General features: G+C 47.2%; 1 protein-coding gene across 2 annotated transcripts in view; it reads left to right on the top strand.

Annotated features, from left to right (window-relative positions):
* Positions 1 to 20,799, top strand: part of DIS3L2 (DIS3 like 3'-5' exoribonuclease 2) — an 838,626-nt gene that overhangs the window by 538,877 nt on the left and 278,950 nt on the right. For both annotated transcript variants that reach the window (XM_063916542.1, XM_063916543.1), the window contains exon 12: positions 435 to 547. In XM_063916542.1, coding sequence (XP_063772612.1) covers positions 435 to 547 — 113 coding nt within the window. The remainder of the gene's footprint in view (positions 1 to 434; positions 548 to 20,799) is intronic.

Raw genomic sequence — 20,799 nt, 5'->3', positions numbered from 1 at the left:
TGACTACTAATCCTAAAAAAGATAAGATATAATATGGTGTGACTATACAGCATTTGTAACCTTACAGTTGAAGTTTTGACAGTCTCTATGGTTAAATGTTTGTTTTCTTGTGCAGTCATACACTTGGTGATGGTCACAGAGGACTGGAGAATTAACACTGTATGACTGTACAAGAACAGATAAAGATTTTAAAGTTGTTTTTGGTGTTTGCGATCATACTGTTTAGAAACTGGTTGGTTTCAAAGTGAACATTTCAGTTTAGTCACACACCTATTGTTGCTTGGTGCCCTTTGTTTCAGAATGCCGCAACTCTAAGTACTGACACAGACTGAACTACTGCACTGCACTGTAACACGTATGAATGTTCATGCCTGAGCAAGTGGCTTATATTGTCAATGTGGTTCTTCTGTTTATTCGCAATTATCTTTTTGCAGGTAACTTTGAAGTGGGAGTTCATATTGCAGACGTGAGCTATTTTGTCAAAGAAGCGAGTGTACTTGATGTAGTGGCCAGTGAGCGAGCCACCAGTGTATATTTGGTCCAAAAGGTATGTCGTTTGTGTTCTCTGCATTCGCAACCATGTCTGCTTACCAAGTAAACCCTTGTGACAACTTCCAAAAATGGGGGAGGAAGAGTGACGGTCTGTGGCTCTTTTTTTTTCCCCACTGAATTTTGAATAGACATCTTGTATAGAGTCACTTTTAACCAAAAGTACTACCACAGAATTTTGTAGGGCCATGCAGTAAAGTTTGGTCTATGCATATTTGGTCAAGGGTTCATCATTCATCTAGCACAATGGTCCAAAATATAATCCCAGGCTACAGATGTGTGCTAAACTATCCCCAGTGCACAGTGTGATGTATGCGAGTCAGTGACTTAACTAGACAATTTGGTGCCCTGTGCCGGAAAGGGAATTGGTGCCCCCTCCTTTATGTAAATTTGGTACAGTGCGTGCCGAAGGCGTAAACAATGTAGTACCATGGCTTTATGGGGAAGGGCGTGGCCACAGAATAGTGTCCGTTATTCGCATCACACACCACATTAGTGTCCGTTATTCACATTACACTGTGCAGTAGTGCCCTTTAAACATAATACATCACAGAATAGAGCACCTTATGCACATTTCGCCAGGTATAGCCCCTTATACACATTACGCCAGGTACAGGCCATTATACACATTACGCCAGGTACGCCTCCTTTTATCTTTTTATACATTATGCCAGGTAGAGCACATTGTAGACATTACGATAAGTAAAGCCCATTATACACGTTATGCCAGGTATACCTCCTTATACACATTACGCCAGTTACACACAGTATGCCAGGTAGAGCCCCTTAAACGCAGTATGTCAGGTACACCTTTTAAACATTACGCCAGCAACAGCCCATTATACACATTACGCCAAGTACAGCTCCTTATACACATTACGCCAGGTACACTTCCTTTTAACACATTACGACAGGTAGAGCACGTTATAACGCCAGGTACAGCCTATTATACACGTTATGCTAGGCACAGTTAGTTATTCACATAAATGTCAGGTAGAGCCCCTATTCTGCATTCCACATGGGAGAGAGTGAGAGAGTTGGTGGGGGTGTGTGGCCTTACTTGTCCTATATGCTCTGCAACCTGGATCCTGTGCCCATTGCTGGCTCCAGTATCACCCACCCGCCTTCTCCGTAAACCACTCTACAGGACAGGTGGAGTGGGGGCAGAGCTCACAAACGACACTGTGCCGCTGCCTACAATATACACAGCACGGTCACATACAGCTGCAGACTATCGTGGGATTCCAGATCCAAGTGCACGGTGGGTAAGGCACCTTCCACACACACGTATTTACGGCCTTGATGCGAGCTGCCCGATCCTGTGCGACTCTGTGAGCCACTGGCCTCTTTCCTTGATTTGTACCCTAAAATGTATCTTAGCTGCAGTGAGATGCGACGAGGATGCATCAGGAGACACTACTGATTAGTTATGTGGCACTTTTGTATATCTGTGTGCGACTGATACCCCTTCACAGAGCATAAATAACCCAGTATCCTTACGGTATATTGCCGGGTCGCTGTGCGGTGTGAAAGGGTCACTCTTGAATTACCGGGTCGCCTGACTGGTAATTCAACCCGGGAATTAAGAAGGATTTCTCTGACGTCCTAGTGGATGCTGGGGACTCCGTAAGGACCATGGGGAATAGACGGGCTCCGCAGGAGACTGGGCACACTATAAGAAAGATTTGGTACTACCTGGTGTGCACTGGCTCCTCCCTCTATGCCCCTCCTCCAGACCTCAGTTAGATTTCTGTGCCCGGCCGAGCTGGATGCACACTAGGGGCTCTTCTGAGCTCCTAGAAAGAAAGTATATGTTAGGTTTTTTATTTTACAGTGAGACCTGCTGGCAACAGGCTCACTGCAACGAGGGACTAAGGGGAGAAGAAGCGAACCTACCTGCTTGCAGCTAGCTTGGGCTTCTTAGGCTACTGGACACCATTAGCTCCAGAGGGATCGACCGCAGGACCCGTCCTTGGTGTTTGTTCCCGGAGCCGCGCCGCCGTCCCCCTTACAGAGCCAGAAGCAAGAAGATGGTCCGGAAAATCGGCGGCAGAAGACTTCAGTCTTCACCAAGGTAGCGCACAGCACTGCAGCTGTGCGCCATTGCTCCTCATACACACTTCACACTCCGGTCACTGAGGGTGCAGGGCGCTGGGGGGGGCGCCCTGAGCAGCAATAAAATCACCTTGGCTGGCAAAATAACCACAATATATAGCCCCAGAGGCTATATATGTGGTAATTACCCCTGCCAGAATACAGAAAAAAGCGGGAGAAAAGTCCGCCGAAAAAGGGGCGGAGCCATCTCCCTCAGCACACTGGCGCCATTTCTCCCTCACAGTTCCGCTGGAAGGAATCTCCCTGACTCTCCCCTGCAGTCTACACTACAGAAAAGGGTAAAAAAGAGAGGGGGGGGGGCACAAATTTGAGGCGCAGTAAACATTATAGCAGCTATAGGGGACATAATTCAGTTAGTCCCTGCATTATATAGCGCTCTGGTGTGTGCTGGCATACTCTCTCTCTGTCTCCCCAAAGGGCTTTTGTGGGGTCCTGTCTCCTTTAAGAGCATTCCCTGTGTGTGTGTGCGGTGTGTCGGTACGGCTGTGTCGACATGTTTGATGAGGAGACTTATGTGGAGGCGGAGCAGATGCCTATAAATGTGATGTCACCCCCTGCGGGGCAGACACCTGAGTGGATGGACTTATGGAAGGAATTACGTGCAAGTGTCGACTCCTTACATAAAAAAATTTGACGACATGCCAAATGCGGGACAGCCGGCTTCTCAGCTCGTGCCTGCCCAGGCAATTCAAAGGCCATCAGGGGCTCTAAAACGCCCACTACCTCAGATGGCAGACACAGATGTCGACACGGATACTGATACCAGTGTCGACGACGATGAATCAAATTTAATGTCCACTAGGGCCATTCGTTGCATGATTGAGGCAATGAAAGAGGTTTTACACATTTCTGATATAAACCCAGGTACCTCAAAAAAGGGTATTATGTTTGGGGAGAAAAAACTACCAATAGTTTTTCCCCCATCTGAAGAATTAAATGAAGTGTGTGAAGAAGCGTGGGCTTTCCCTGATAAAAAATTGGTGATTTCAAAAAAATTACTAATGGCGTTCCCTTTCTCGCCAGAGGATAGCTCACGTTGGGAAACTCCCCCTAGGGTGGATAAAGCGCTCACATGTTTGTCTAAAAAGGTGGCACTACCGTCTCCGGATACGGCCGCCCTAAAGGAACCTGCTGATAGAAAGCAGGAGGCTATCCTAAAGTCTATATATATACACACACTGGTGTTATACTGAGACCAGCTATTGCTTCAGCGTGGATGTGCAGTGCTGCTGCGGCTTGGTCAGATTCCCTGTCGGAAAATATTGACACCCTGGACAGGGACACTATATTGCTAACCGTAGAGCATATAAAAGACTCAGTCTTGTACATGAGAGATGCACAGAGGGAGATCTGCCGGCTGGCATCTAGAATAAGTGCATTGTCCATTTCTGCTAGGAGAGGCTTATGGACTCGGCAGTGGACAGGGGATGCAGATTCTAAAAGGCACATGGAAGTTTTGCCTTATAAGGGTGAGGAGTTATTCGGGGATGGTCTTTCAGACCTTGTTTCCACAGCAACAGCTGGGAAGTCAGCATTTTTGCCCCATGTCCCCTCACAGCCTAAGAAAGCGCCGTATTATCAGGTACAGTCCTTTCGACCCCAGAAAAACAGGCGGGGAAAAGGCGGGTCCTTTCTGTCTAGAGGCAGAGGAAGGGGAAAAAAGCTGCACCACGCAGCAGGTTCCCAGGACCAAAAGTCCTCCCCCGCTTCTTCCAAATACGCCGCATGACGGTGGGGCTCCACAGGCGGAGCCAGGTACGGTGGGGGGCCGCCTCAAAAATTTCAGCGATCAGTGGGTTCGCTCACGGGTGGATCCCTGGATCCTTCAAGTAGTATCTCAGGGGTACAAGCTTGAATTCGAGGCGCCTCCCCCCCGCCGTTTCCTCAAATCGGCCTTACCGACAACTCCCTCGGGCAGGGAGGCTGTACTAGAGGCAATTCACAAGCTGTATTCCCAGCAGGTGATAGTCAAAGTACCCCTACTTCAACAAGGACGGGGTTACTATTCCACACTGTTTGTGGTACCGAAACCGGACGGTTCGGTGAGACCCATTTTAAATTTGAAATCCTTGAACACATACATAAAAAGATTCAAGTTCAAGATGGAATCGCTCAGGGCGGTTATTGCAAGCCTGGACGAGGGGGATTACATGGTATCCCTGGACATCAAGGATGCTTACCTGCATGTCCCAATTTACCTTCCTCACCAGGAGTACCTCAGATTTGTGGTACAGGATTGCCATTACCAATTCCAGACACTACCGTTTGGACTGTCCACGGCACCGAGGGTGTTTACCAAGGTAATGGCAGAAATGATGATACTCCTTCGAAAAAAGGGAGTTTTAATTATCCCGTACTTGGACGATCTCCTAATAAAGGCGAGGTCCAGGGAGCAGTTACTGGTCGGAGTAGCACTATCTCGGGAAGTGCTACAACAGCATGGCTGGATTCTAAACATTCCAAAGTCACAACTGGTTCCTTCCACACGCTTACTGTTCCTGGGGATGATTCTGGACACAGAACAGAAAAAAGTGTTTCTCCCGCAGGAGAAAGCCAAGGAGCTGTCATCTCTAGTCAGAGACCTCCTAAAACCAAAATGGGTATCGGTGCATCACTGCACACGAGTCCTGGGAAAAATGGTGGCTTCGTACGAAGCAATTCCATTCGGCAGGTTCCATGCAAGGACCTTCCAGTGGGACCTCTTGGACAAGTGGTCGGGATCGCATCTTCAGATGCATCAACTGATAACCCTGTCTCCAAGGACCAGGGTGTCTCTACTGTGGTGGCTGCAGAGTGCTCATCTTCTAGAGGGCCGCAGATTCGGCACACAGGACTGGGTCCTGGTGACCACGGATGCCAGCCTTCGGGGCTGGGGCGCAGTCACACAGGGAAGAAATTTCCAGGGACTTTGGTCAAGTCAGGAGTCTTCCCTACACATAAACATTCTGGAACTGAGGGCCATTTACAATGCCCTAAGTCAGGCAAGGCCCCTGCTTCAAAACCAGCCGGTTCTGATCCAATCAGACAACATCACGGCAGTCGCCCATGTAAACCGACAGGGCGGCACAAGAAGCAGGGTGGCGATGGCAGAAGCCACAAGGATTCTCCGATGGGCGGAAAATCACGTACTAGCACTGTCAGCAGTGTTCATTCCGGGAGTGGACAACTGGGAAGCAGACTTCCTCAGCAGACACGACCTACACCCGGGAGAGTGGGGACTTCATCCAGAATTCTTCCTACTGTTGGTAAACCGTTGGGAAAGGCCACAGGTGGACATGATGGCGTCCCGCCTCAACAAAAAGCTAAAGAGATATTGCGCCAGGTCAAGGGACCCTCAGGCGATAGCTGTGGACGCTCTAGTGACACCATGGGTGTACCAGTCGGTTTATGTGTTCCCTCCTCTGCCTCTCATACCAAAGGTACTGAGAATAATAAGAAGGCGAGGAGTAAGAATGATACTCGTGGTTCCGGATTGGCCAAGAAGAGCTTGGTACCCGGAACTTCAAGAAATGTTATCAGAGGACCCATGGCCTCTACCGCTCAGAAAGGATCTGCTACAGCAGGGGCCCTGTCTGTTCCAAGACTTACCGCGGCTGCGTTTGACGGCATGGCGGTTGAATTCCGGATCCTAAAGGAAAAGGGCATTCCGGAGGAAGTCATTCCTACGCTGATAAAAGCCAGGAAAGAAGTAACCGCAAACCATTATCACCGCATTTGGCGAAAATATGTTGCGTGGTGTGAGGCCAGGAAGGCCCCTACAGAGGAATTTCAGCTGGGTCGTTTTCTGCACTTCCTACAGTCGGGAGTGACTATGGGCCTAAAATTGGGTTCCATTAAGGTCCAGATTTCGGCTCTGTCGATTTTCTTCAAGAAAGAAATGGCTTCACTGCCTGAAGTTCAGACTTTTGTAAAGGGAGTGCTTCATATTCAGCCCCCTTTTGTGCCTCCTGTGGCACCTTGGGATCTCAATGTGGTGTTGAGTTTCCTAAAATCACATTGGTTTGAACCACTTAAAACCGTGGATCTGAAATATCTCACGTGGAAAGTGGTCATGTTATTGGCCTTGGCTTCGGCCAGGCGTGTGTCAGAATTGGCGGCTTTGTCATGTAAAAGCCCTTATCTGATTTTCCATATGGATAGGGCAGAATTGAGGACTCGTCCCCAGTTTCTCCCTAAGGTGGTATCAGCTTTTCACTTGAACCAACCTATTGTGGTGCCTGCGGCTACTAGGGACTTGGAGGACTCCAAGTTACTGGACGTAGTCAGGGCCTTGAAAATTTATGTTTCCAGGACGGCTGGAGTCAGGAAAACTGACTCGCTTTTTATCCTGTATGCACCCAACAAAATAGGTGCTCCTGTTTCTAAGCAGACTATTGCTCGCTGGATTTGTAGCACAATTCAGCTGGCGCATTCTGCGGCTGGATTGCCGCATCCTAAATCAGTGAAAGCCCATTCCACGAGGAAGGTGGGCTCATCTTGGGCGGCTGCCCGAGGGGTCTCGGCTTTACAACTTTGCCGAGCTGCAACTTGGTCAGGGGCAAACACGTTTTTCTAAATTCTACAAATTTGATACCCTGGCTGAGGAGGACCTTGAGTTCTCTCATTCGGTGCTGCAGAGTCATCCGCACTCTCCCGCCCGTTTGGGAGCTTTGGTATAATCCCCATGGTCCTTACGGAGTCCCCCGCATCCACTAGGACGTCAGAGAAAATAAGAATTTACTCACCGGTAATTCTATTTCTCGTAGTCCGTAGTGGATGCTGGGTGCCCATCCCAAGTGCGGATTGTCTGCAATACTTGTATATAGTTATTGCCTAACTAAAGGGTTATTGTTGAGCCATCTGTTGAGAGGCTCAGTTATATTTCATACTGTTAACTGGGTTTAATATCACGAGTTGTACGGTGTGATTGGTGTGGCTGGTATGAGTCTTACCCGGGATTCAAAATCCTTCCTTATTGTGTCAGCTCTTCCGGGCACAGTATCCTAACTGAGGTCTGGAGGAGGGGCATAGTGGGAGGAGCCAGTGCACACCAGGTAGTACCAAATCTTTCTTATAGTGTGCCCAGTCTCCTGCGGAGCCCGTCTGTACCCCATGGTCCTTACGGAGTCCCCAGCATCCACTACGGACTACGAGAAATAGAATTACCGGTGAGTAAATTCTTATTTATTCCCAGGTTGAATACCGTATCAGGTGCAGTGTGAACGGGTTGCCGGGTCAATGCGACCCGAGACCTGTTCACATTATAGGCAGAGGCGGCGTGGAGATGCTGCCGTGGTCCCCGCCCCCGATGGCAACTCGACGGAAGCCAGTTGTAAAGGGGCCAATGCTGGGTCACACCCGGGAAGCACCCATTTACAGTTCCTGGGTGCGACCCGGCATTTGCGATGTGAAAGCGGTTTGAGTCTGTATACGCAGTATAATGAACTTGATGTGGGGAAAAAAGCCACATTCGAACAATATTTCTTATCTTTTGAAGAAAGAATGCCAAAAGTCTGTGTGGCGGTTATTTCTGCAGAAGGTGGCTACTTTGAGTCAGAAATTTAGATTACATTTTGTTAAACAAACGGTTTATAGGGTTTGGGTATGGAATGTGATCAGCCGGTATCCCGGCGGTCATAATACGCTGCCAGAATGCCAGGATTCTGTCTGCCAGGATCCCGACCGCCGTGATATTAACTACATCCCGTTTCTAGGGTTTCTATTTTATCTCGAATTGCTTAGTGTTTTTTATTTATTTAACTACAGAGTGCATTCAGACAATTAACAGCGTAAATGTCTATAAAAACAAAAAACATGGCAGGGTCTAAAACTTTTGACAGGTGTTCATGGAAAATTAGCAACTGGCCAGGAATGCTGTGCCAAGTGGAGAGAGTAAAATGATTTCCTCATGTACTGTAGATATGCAAACCTAAATGTTGGTAAAATGCAATGGCCAGTTGTGTGTTGGCCTTTCATTGTTGTTGCTTCTTCAGTGTCCCAATGTGATCAAGATTGAGGAGCTTTTTTCCATAATTTATTACCTACCAAAGGAATGAGGAAGATTAATGTTGAGCAGATAAAATGAAGTCTACACTAATATTTTGGTGCCATTATTCACGACCCTGTGAATAATGGCACCAAAATATTAGTGTTGCACTTAACAGTTGCACTTGGATTACCCCTTCCCCCTCAAATCTCACTGCCTGATGTATCGTGTCTCTCTTCCTCCCCCCACACACACACATTTCCTTTCTTCCCGACAGATCCCTTCTCCCTCCCCTTACCCAATGTCTCTCTCCACCTCTTTACAAGTCTCTCTCTTCCTGCTCAGCCTGTCTCTGGATTTCCCCGCTTGCGCCCTTTCTCTTTACCTCCTATTAGTCTTTGTAAACACTAGGGGGTATATTAAATTAGGGTCGAAAGCTGCCGTCTGTCACAAAGATGGCAGTTCTTGACTTTTTAAGCTCGAATCGTGAATCGACCTATTCAGTCCCTGCTATTTTTATTCGACAAGTTGGGGAATTCGACTTGTCGAATAGTACGTGAATCGGCAGTATAGCTGTCGATTCACATACTTTTGAGGGAAATGGAGCCAAATTCTACAGGATTTGGCCCCGTTTCCGACCATCTCAGTCCGACATAAAAAAATGTCGGACTGAGATGGGGGACCTTAGAGGAGGAGAGGGGGGAGAGCCGCGGGCAGACAGGGGAGAGCAGCGCTACAGCACAGCGCTGCAGGAGGATGTGTCACAGCCACGCCGCTCACGGCTGCGTCCACCCGACTCCAGCAAGTGAGGTCATGCTTGCTGGAGCCGGGTGGACACTGCTGTGAGGTCTGGCGGCTGAGACACCCTTCTGCAGCGCTGCTCTCCTCCATCTGCCCACGGCTGTCCCCGCTGGTCTCCCCCCTCTCCTCCACTCACAGGTCTCATCTCAATTCGACTTTTTTAAAAGTCGAATTGAGATGGGATTGAATAGGGGTTGTTGGATCCATTCCGACAAATGCATGTCGGAATGGATCCGACCCTAATTGAAAAGACCCCTATATAATACTGCATTTCATTTTTATTTTATTTTTGGGGGGGGGGGGGGGGGTGGAGGGTTCTTCCTCAGACTCCTGGGATTTTTGTTTTCTTTTTTTCTCTTATGTCTTGTTTCTCAATTAGTGTTTCTCAATTAGTATCTCTCCGATAGTTAATGCTTTACCTTTCAGCGTCTGTCTCTGTTTACTTTTTTAGTTTGTTGTGCGTGCCTTCCTTGGAGAGCATTAAATGTAGATGTAGTGATTTACTGAATAATTATTGAGTGACTCGTCCATGGTGGTAGTGGTGGCAACCGACCTTTGTGTAAGAAGGGGGCTGTGAGTGGAGTGTGTGAGTGTAAGATACTTCAGTCAATTCAGGTAAATGATTTAGAGCGGTTATGCATTGTTTGGTATATTTTGATCATATGTGTATGTACTTGTTCTTTAAACTGCATTACAGAATTACTTGGAAATATTGGTGGCTTAGTTACTTGCACACATTTGATATGGTAATTCACAAAATCACATGTGAAAGATACATTATCTGTTTTCAGTTTTACAGTAATCCTTAGTATACCCGTGAGCCTTTTATTGAGCATTGGCTCATCTAACTTCCTCTTTATATTTAGTGTAAAGGTGCACGTCCTCTCTTTGTCAGAGCATGTGCTGCATTACCTAATGTTCCTGACAAAACCTAATACTACTGTGCCTTAAGTCACAATTTCAACACTGCAGAAACTCTGAAATGGCAAAATCCCATTGTAATCTTACGGGAAAAATATTGAGAGAAATATGATCAGTATTTTGAGGTTTTTGGAGCTGTAACATCCATTTATTTTCCATCTGTTGTGTATGCACGTCTGCTTCGTTGGTCTACCAGTTATGAATACTTGGTTGTTGTTTTTTTTATGTCTGTGGAGTTATAGAATGTCAGGCCGGGATGGTTGTATGCTGAATATTGTAGCTGGTAGTGGTAATTGGCTGTGTTTTGATGGCTTATTCTTTCCGGCATCTAGGGATTGTCCACCATGCTCGAATAGCTATGTAGGGTTCAAAGTAGAAAATTTAGTTTGAGGAGTAGTATGAAATCTTAAGTGTCAGAAGCGCAGACAGTAAATTTTATAGCACTTCCCCATAATCAGCACAAGAGACTTTACACTACTCCAGATTACATTTCTGTTTTAAACTTCGTTGTGATGCTTTCTAGTCCTTGATTGGCCAACCCTTTTGAATTACCTTTTTCATTTTGGCAAACAGGTCAGGTAAACAAAAAATTGACCATGATATATTCTTTGTGTATTCTGTACTCGAGTCTAACGAACATATGGTCAATTTCGTAGCCATTTTTATGCTGGTCCAACTGGGTCTTTCACATTTAGCCATACAATCAAATTGAAGTTGCAGAGACAATTGGCTTGGTTGTTGATAACCTTCTCTACCGTTTTTAGATCTAGAATGGTGGTATTTTTCATCCATACATGGTCAAATTTGTTGTCAGGTAATTTTTTTACATTTTAAGTTTCCTGTTCAAAATGCCACATTTATGAGTACCTTTAGGTCTATGGTGGATATTGGTACACAGAATGGAAGTTGCTCAGAATCAATTTATTGGCCAATCACTGGTACTTGTTAAGGAGGGTTTAATCAAGACAGGAAAAAAAAAAATTCCCTCAGCACACTACAATGGGCCAACAAAAGATGATGATAATATTAATAAGATGCAGAGGACTCTGTTACATACATATATATGGTAAGCTGGTGGTCCTACACTACATAGTAATAGCACCACTTTGGGTAATTTATTAATGTATTTCTAAATTGAGAGCCAACTCACCTGGAGCCACTACAAGGATCAGCATCCCCTTCCAGCTACTGATTACAAACATCCTAATGTACAGTGTGTGTTCGTTGTTTAAATCTGCTAGTAATGTCAAATGGATATTTTCCAAATTAAGACACCTGCAAAAGAAAAATGGAGATGGAGAATCTAGTTGTAGCAAGAGTGCTACTTTTTTTTTTTTTAAAGATACTTAACCTAGAACATTACTTGCATAAAAATATACTTTATTTCTCTGGCTGGGTCCACAGGATTATCCACAGGATAACATTGGGATATGGTTGAGCGACAGCGGAAATGGCACCAACACGGTCACGAGCTTTCCGGCCTCCCAGGATGCATCGGGGCCTTCACCATATAGTCCTGCCCACTGACTCAGTCAAATCAGTTTTTTGCTTGGTGCGGCAGGAAGCCACCTGGTCACAGGGCTGCTGTGATTAAAGCAGCCCCAAGCTTTTATTATTTTATTTTTATAGACTTACTATATTTTTTTGAGCGACTTTTCTTAACAGCGTCTTAAACGCATACTGGAAAGAGTCGCTCCACCGGGTCGCAACAACTCTTACCTTCGCGGTAATAGTGCTGTCTCGACGGGCGTCTGTGTCAGATGTTCTAGCAGGTCTAGCAGACGTAACCAGGCTCTGGCCGGAGCATGGGGGCACGGTAAGTCTGTGGATTTCCTCTTACTAGGGGGGTTCCGGACACAGCTACACTGATTTGGTGGAGACTACAAACAGTGTGTTGATGCGGCGAACATCTCGAGTGTGACAGCGCTACGCTCCAGGGATCATAGGCGCCAGGAGTAGGTAGAGGCCGCGATCCTTAGAGTTTAAGTCAACAGGGGGATTCAGACGCTCTCCTGGCCGCCCCTCCTCTGAGTTCATGACCAGTTTCCGCGCGTCTCCCGTCCATGAACTGAATGACCTCACTTCCGGCTCAGACGCTACCACGAGGGTACTCAGTCGCATCTTAGACGCTGTGGTTGTGTACACTAGAGATCCCGCCTAGACAGAGTCGCAGGCCTTAGCGTCTGCATACACGTGGAAGTCGCTGAGCGTCCGTGTACGTCAGTGAGCGACTGTGTCCGTTATCAGGAGCGGTAGTGTACATCAGTAGCGTCTGAATCCACTCAGCGTCTTACGAGTGCATTTGCTTGGATATGGAAGTGTGGTGAGTCTCCCTGTATCCCGCTCTCCAGAGGAAGGGGTATACAGTACTAAAAATTCTCTCTACTTGTTAGTATGACTTGTTAATTTTTAGTACCTATTGCATATGAGATCTATATATTACTGTGTTTTCTGCATGTTATGTTGAAAAAGAACCAGTTAAAAACAGAAGTACAATTTTCCTACTTATTTATAAGTTGTAATGGGGGTTGTATTCTCATATGACAATGTCTAATGCTTTAACATGTGACTGACTGCTAGTATGAGTGCTGACTTTTCTGTGTAACGTCAGTCCTGTTCTGACCCTCAATTCAGGTGCACTGTGGTCAGATTGATTTCACTTCTATATACTCATATAGGTGATTTTCAGTCACAAATTGTGTAGTCATTAACAGATTTTCTCTGACGTCCTAGTGGATGCTGGGAACTCCGTAAGGACCATGGGGAATAGCGGCTCCGCAGGAGACTGGGCACAAAAAAGTAAAAGCTTTAGACTAGCTGGTGTGCACTGGCTCCTCCCCCTATGACCCTCCTCCAAGCCTCAGTTAGATTTTTGTGCCCGAACGAGAAGGGTGCAAGCTAGGTGGCTCTCCTGAGCTGCTTAGAAGTAAAAGTTTAAATAGGTTTTTTATTTTCAGTGAGTCCTGCTGGCAACAGGCTCACTGCATCGTGGGACTAAGGGGAGAAGAAGCGAACTCACCTGACTGCAGAGTGGATTGGGCTTCTTGGCTACTGGACATTAGCTCCAGAGGGACGATCACAGGTTCAGCCTGGATGGGTCCCGGAGCCGCGCCGCCGGCCCCCTTACAGAGCCAGAAGAGCGAAGAGGTCCGGAGAAAGCGGCGGCAGAAGACGTTCCTGTCTTCAAATAAGGTAGCGCACAGCACTGCAGCTGTGCGCCATTGCTCTCAGCACACTTCACACTCCGGTCACTGAGGGTGCAGGGCGCTGGGGGGGAGCGCCCTGAGACGCAATAAAAATGATATAAAAACCTTATATGGCTAAATAAAATGCATCACATATAGCTCCTGGGCTATATGGATGCATTTATCCCCTGCCAGTTTCCTGAAAAAAGCGGGAGAAAAGGCCGCCGTGAAGGGGGCGGAGCCTTTCTCCTCAGCACACAAGCGCCATTTTCTTTCACAGCTCCGCTGGAAGGACGGCTCCCTGACTCTCCGCTGCAGTCCTGCACTACATAAACAGGGTAAAACAGAGAGGGGGGGCACTATTGGCAGCTAATATATAAATACAGCAGCTATAACAGGGAGTAACACTTATATAAGGTTATCCCTGTATATATATAGCGCTCTGGTGTGTGCTGGCAAACTCTCCCTCTGTCTCCCCAAAGGGCTAGTGGGGTCCTGTCCTCTATCAGAGCATTCCCTGTGTGTGTGCTGGGTGTCGGGACGATTGTGTCGACATGTATGAGGAGGAAAATGATGTGGAAGCAGAGCAATTGCCTGTGTTAGTGATGTCACCCCCTAGGGAGTCGACACCTGACTGGATGGTAGTAATTAAAGAATTACGTGACAATGTCAGCACTTTGCAAAAAACTGTTGACGACATGAGACAGCCGACAAATCAATTAGTGCCTGTTCAGGCGTCTCAGACACCGTCAGGGGCGTTAAAACGCCCGTTACCTCAGATGGTCGACACAGACCCTGACACGGATACTGAATCCAGTGTCGACGGTGACGAGACAAACGTAATGTCCAGTAGGGCCACACGTTACATGATCACGGCAATGAAGGAGGCATTGAACATTTCTGACACTACAAGTACCACAAAAAAGGGTATTATGTGGGGTGTGAAAAAACTACCAGTGGTTTTTCCTGAGTCAGATGAATTAAATGAGGTATGTGATAAAGCGTGTGTTTCCCCCGATAAAAAACTGCTGATTTCTAATAAATTATTGGCACTATACCCTTTCCCGCCAGAGGTTAGGGCACGTTGGGAAACACCCCCTAGGGTAGATAAGGCGCTCACACGCTTATCAAAACAAGTGGCGTTACCGTCTCCTGATACGGCCGCTCTCAAGGAACCAGCTGATAGAAGGCTGGAAAATATCTTAAAAAGTATATACACACATACTGGTGTTATACTGCGACCAGCGATCGCCTCAGCCTGGATGTGCAGCACTGGAGTGGCTTGGTCGGATTCCCTGACTGAAAATATTGATACCCTGGATAGGGACAGTATATTATTAACTATAGAGCATTTAAAGGATGCATTACTATATATGCGAGATGCACAGAGGGATATTTGCACCCTGGCATCTAGAGTAAGTGCGATGTCCATTTCTGCCAGAAGAACGTTATGGACGCGACAGTGGTCAGGTGATGCGGATTCCAAACGACATATGGAAGTATTGCCGTATAAAGGGGAGGAGTTATTTGGGGTCGGTCTATCGGACCTGGTGGCCACAGCAACGGCTGGAAAATCCACCTTTTTACCCCAAGTCACCTCTCAGCAGAAAAAGACACCGTCTTTTCAAACCCAGTCCTTTCGTCCCTATAAGGGCAAGAGGGAAAAAGGCCGCTCGTTCCTGCCCCGGGGCAGAGGAAGGGGAAAAAGACTGCACCATGCAGCCTCTTCCCAGGAGCAGAAGCCCTCCCCCGCTTCTGCCAAGTCCTCAGCATGACGCTGGGGCTCTGCAAGCAGACTCGGGCACGGTGGGGGGCCGTCTCAAGAATTTCAGCGCGCAGTGGGCTCACTCGCAAGTGGACCCCTGGATCCTGCAGGTAGTATCACAGGGGTACAAATTGGAATTCGAGACGTCTCCCCCTCGCCGGTTCCTGAAGTCTGCTCTACCAACGTCTCCCTCCGACAGGGAGGCAGTATTGGAAGCTATTCACAAGCTGTATTCCCAGCAGGTGATAATCAAGGTACCCCTCCTACAACAGGGAAAGGGGTATTATTCCACGCTGTTTGTGGTACCGAAGCCGGACGGCTCGGTGAGACCAATTTTAAATCTAAAATCTTTGAACACTTACATAAAAAGGTTCAAATTCAAGATGGAGTCACTCAGAGCAGTGATAGCGAACCTGGAAGAAAGGGACTATATGGTATCTCTAGACATCAAGGATGCTTATCTCCATGTCCCAATCTACCCTTCTCACCAAGGGTACCTCAGGTTTGTGATACAAAACTGTCATTATCAGTTTCAGACGCTGCCGTTTGGATTGTCCACGGCACCACGGGTCTTTACCAAGGTAATGGCCGAAATGATGATTCTTCTTCGAAGAAAAGGCGTCTTAATTATCCCTTACTTGGACGATCTCCTGATAAGGGCAAGGTCCAGGGAACAGTTAGAGGTCGGAGTAGCACTATCTCAGGTAGTGCTACGTCAGCACGGGTGGATTCTAAATATCCCAAAATCACAGCTGATTCCAACAACACGTCTACTGTTCCTAGGGATGATTCTGGACACAGTCCAGAAAAAGGTGTTTCTCCCGGAGGAGAAGGCCAGGGAGTTATCCGAGCTAGTCAGGAACCTCCTAAAACCAGGACAAGTGTCAGTGCATCAGTGCACGAGAGTCCTGGGAAAAATGAAGCGATTCCATTCGGAAGATTCCATGCAAGAACTTTTCAGTGGGATCTGCTGGACAAATGGTCCGGATCGCATCTTCAGATGCATCAGCGGATAACCCTATCTCCAAGGACAAGGGTATCTCTCCTGTGGCGGTTACAGAAGGCTCATCTTCTAGAGGGCCGCAGATTCGGCATTCAGGATTGGATGCTGGTAACCACGGATGCCAGCCTGAGAGGCTGGGGAGCAGTCACACAGGGAAGAAATTTCCAGGGCTTGTGGTCAAGCATGGAAACGTCTCTTCACATAAATATCCTAGAGCTAAGGGCCATTTACAATGCCCTAAGTCAAGCAAGGCCTCTGCTTCAGGGTCAACCGGTATTGATCCAGTCGGACAACATCACGGCTGTCGCCCACGTAAACAGACAGGGCGGCACAAGAAGCAGGAGGGCAATGGCAGAAGCTGCAAGGATTCTCCGCTGGGCGGAAAATCATGTGATAGCACTGTCAGCAGTGTTCATTCCGGGAGTGGACAACTGGGAAGCAGACTTCCTCAGCAGACACGACCTCCACCCGGGGGAGTGGGGACTTCATCCAGAAGTCTTCCAAGTGATTGTAAACCGTTGGGAAAAACCAAAGGTGGACATGATGGCGTCCCGTCTCAACAAGAAACTGGACAGATATTGCGCCAGGTCAAGGGACCCTCAGGCAATAGCGGTGGACGCTCTGGTAACTCCGTGGGTGTTCCAGTCGGTATATGTGTTCCCTCCTCTTCCTCTCATACCAAAAGTACTGAGAATCATAAGAAGGAGAGGAGTAAGAACGATACTCGTGGCTCCGGATTGGCCAAGAAGAACTTGGTACCCGGAGCTGCAAGAGATGCTCACGGAGGACCCGTGGCCTCTACCTCTAAGGAAGGACCTGCTCCAGCAGGGACCTTGTCTGTTCCAAGACTTACCGCGGCTGCGTTTGACGGCATGGCGGTTGAACGCCGGATCCTGAAGGAAAAAGGCATTCCAGATGAAGTCATCCCTACCCTGATCAAGGCCAGGAAGGATGTAACTGCAAAACATTATCATCGCATTTGGCGAAAATATGTTGCGTGGTGTGAGGCCAAGAAGGCCCCTACGGAGGAATTTCAACTGGGTCGTTTCCTACATTTCCTGCAAGCAGGATTGTCTATGGGCCTAAAATTAGGATCCATTAAGGTTCAAATTTCGGCCCTGTCGATCTTCTTCCAGAAAGAACTGGCTTCAGTGCCTGAAGTTCAGACGTTTGTCAAAGGGGTACTGCATATACAGCCTCCTTTTGTGCCTCCAGTGGCACCTTGGGATCTCAATGTAGTTTTAGGGTTCCTAAAATCACATTGCTTTGAACCACTTGCCACAGTGGATTTGAAATATCTCACATGGAAAGTGGTAATGCTGTTGGCCCTGGCTTCAGCCAGGCGCGTATCAGAATTGGCGGCTTTATCCTATAAAAGCCCTTACCTGATATTTCATTCGGATAGGGCGGAATTGAGGACTCGTCCTCAATTTCTCCCTAAGGTGGTTTCAGCGTTTCACATGAATCAACCTATTGTGGTTCCTGTGGCTACTAGGGACTTGGAGGACTCCAAGTTGCTGGACGTAGTCAGGGCCCTGAAAATATATGTTTCCAGGACGGCTGGAGTCAGAAAATCTGACTCGCTGTTTATACTGTATGCACCCAACAAGCTGGGTGCTCCTGCTTCTAAGCAGACGATTGCTCGTTGGATTTGTAGTACAATTCAACTTGCACATTCTGTGGCAGGCCTGCCACAGCCAAAATCTGTAAAAGCCCATTCCACACGGAAGGTGGGCTCATCTTGGGCGGCTGCCCGAGGGGTCTCGGCTTTACAACTTTGCCGAGCAGCTACTTGGTCAGGGGCAAACACGTTTGCTAAATTCTACAAATTTGATACCCTGGCTGAGGAGGACCTGGAGTTCTCTCATTCGGTGCTGCAGAGTCATCCGCACTCTCCCGCCCGTTTGGGAGCTTTGGTATAATCCCCATGGTCCTTACGGAGTTCCCAGCATCCACTAGGACGTCAGAGAAAATAAGAATTTACTTACCGATAATTCTATTTCTCATAGTCCGTAGTGGATGCTGGGCGCCCATCCCAAGTGCGGATTGTCTGCAATACTTGTATATAGTTATTGTTACAAACAAATCGGGTTGTTTATTGTTGGAAGCCAACTTTTCAGAGGCTCCTACGGTTATCATACTGTTAACTGGGTTCAGATCACGAGTTGTACGGTGTGATTGGTGTGGCTGGTATGAGTCTTACCCGGGATTCAAGATCCTTCCTTATTATGTACGCTCGTCCGGGCACAGTATCTTAACTGAGGCTTGGAGGAGGGTCATAGGGGGAGGAGCCAGTGCACACCAGCTAGTCTAAAGCTTTTACTTTTTTGTGCCCAGTCTCCTGCGGAGCCGCTATTCCCCATGGTCCTTACGGAGTTCCCAGCATCCACTACGGACTATGAGAAATAGAATTATCGGTAAGTAAATTCTTATTATTACCATGTCTGTGAGCGGCAAAAGTGACGAGGAGAATTTATCAAGCACTCCTACATCCCTAACATGCTTATCTTGTAAGACAGGGTTAATTGGTATGGACCAAGTAGTCACTTATGAGGGTTTGTGTGCGAACTGTTTTGCTTTTCAGCAAAGTAAAAAACAGGAGTTGGTTCAGCCACCATGGAATATGTTCGCAAAGACTCTATCTTCAATAGCGGACAGGTTAGCTCCGGTAGCACCACCTCAAGGGTTAGATTACACTATTAACCCATACATGCAGCTCCCTTCCTACGGCTTGGTTCCAGTAGCCTCTACAAGCAACCAAGGGACAGGTAAGACTAAGACGGATACGTCTATGTGGCAGACTACACAAGATGATACAACAGATGATGATACAGTAGATTCAAATACTCGGTATGATGATCAGTCGCAGAGTTTTAGTTTAGAGGATGTAGCTGAACTTATTAATGCTGTGAAGGCTGTTCTCTCTTTGGAAGAGCTAGCCAAGACAGTGTTAAAATCTAAAGCACCTGTGTTTAAACGAACAAAATCAGTGAAAACTGAATTCCCAGCATCAGATGAGCTGACGGAAATGATGGATGAATCTTGTGCGACACCCCGTAAGAAATATAAGATTCCGAAAAGATGGAATTCTTATTATCCATTTCCAGCTGCGGATTGTTCAAAGAGAGAAGTTCCTCCAAAAGTAGATGCACATGTTCTCCGACTTGTGCATAAGTCTGCTTTACCACTGTCATCTACCTCACTAAATGATGTCACAGACAGAAGGGTAGATAGCTTTTTGAAAAATGTATTTTCTCTAGTAGGAGCAGTGGTAAGACCTGCTATGGCTTCGGCCTGGGTAGCAAAGGCAATGGGCGAATTGATAGAGGAACTAGAGAGTAACATCTCTTCTACTAGGGAGCAAGAGTATCATTTAAGCCGTTTAAGACAATCTGCCCAATACTTGGAAGAAGCAGCAATTGATATGGGTACAGTTGCTTCTAAAGCTCCAGCCTTGACAGTAGCCGCTCGCAGAGCAGTTTGGCTGCGTACCTGGAAGGCAGATGTGGAATCCAAGAAAGAGTTAGAAGCATTGCCTTTCATTGGTAATATATTGTTTGGCAAACCATTATCTGATATCCTAGAATCAGAGGCTGAGTCAAAGAAGGTCAGATTTCCAGCTACTTATAACCCTAAGTCCAAGGGTTCAAAGTTTCGCTCATTTCGTTGGCAAAGCGAAAGCTAAAGAGGAGTCTAAGCAACCCCAGTTCAAAACCAGGGGTAGGAAGCAGTGGGCTAGCAAAAAGTCAGCTTCCAAGCCTGAACAGAAACCATCAGCTTGAAGAGACGGGCCTCGGCCTGGAGGATTCCAGGGTTGGGGGCCGACTCCTTCATTTTGCACACATATGGCAACAGTCAACAACAGATGCTTGGGTGCAGAAGGTGGTATCTCAGGGGTATGGGTTACCATTCAGGAGGCAGCCTCCTCAAAGATTTTTTTGCACCAGCCCGTCTCGTATAGAGTCGAAGGCCAATGCCCTGCGAGAAGCAGTCCAAAAATTACTGCAGTCAGGTGTGATTGTCCCAGTACCTCCATCACAAAGGGTACAGGGGTTTAACTCCAATCTATTTCTGATCCAGAAGCCGAATGGGTCATATCGACCAATTCTCAATCTAAAAATGTTAAATAAATACATTTGGATCCCGAAGTTCCACATGGAGACATTATGCTCCATAATGTTGGCCATGGAACCGGGAGATTACATGGTATCTCTGGATGTACGGGATGCTTACCTACATGTGCCTATAGCACTGTCTCATCAGTGTTACCTCAGGTTTGCCATCCTCCAGGAACATTTTCAGTTCCAAGCCTTGCCCTTCGGGCTAGCTACAGCACCCAGGGTGTTTACCCAGATCATGGTGGTTATGGCAGCTTGTCTGCGCAAACAGGGGATAAGAATATTCCCATACCTCGACGACCTGTTAATCTTAGCACATTCGCAAGATTTACTTCTGAGCCATCTTCAACAGACAATAGTTTGTTTACAGAGACACG

The sequence above is a fragment of the Pseudophryne corroboree genome, chromosome 4, assembly GCF_028390025.1.
Source record: "Pseudophryne corroboree isolate aPseCor3 chromosome 4, aPseCor3.hap2, whole genome shotgun sequence".
Lineage (NCBI taxonomy): Eukaryota > Metazoa > Chordata > Amphibia > Anura > Myobatrachidae > Pseudophryne > Pseudophryne corroboree.
Note: the sequence above shows the minus strand (reverse complement) of the source record. Positions and strands in the feature narration are given on the sequence as shown.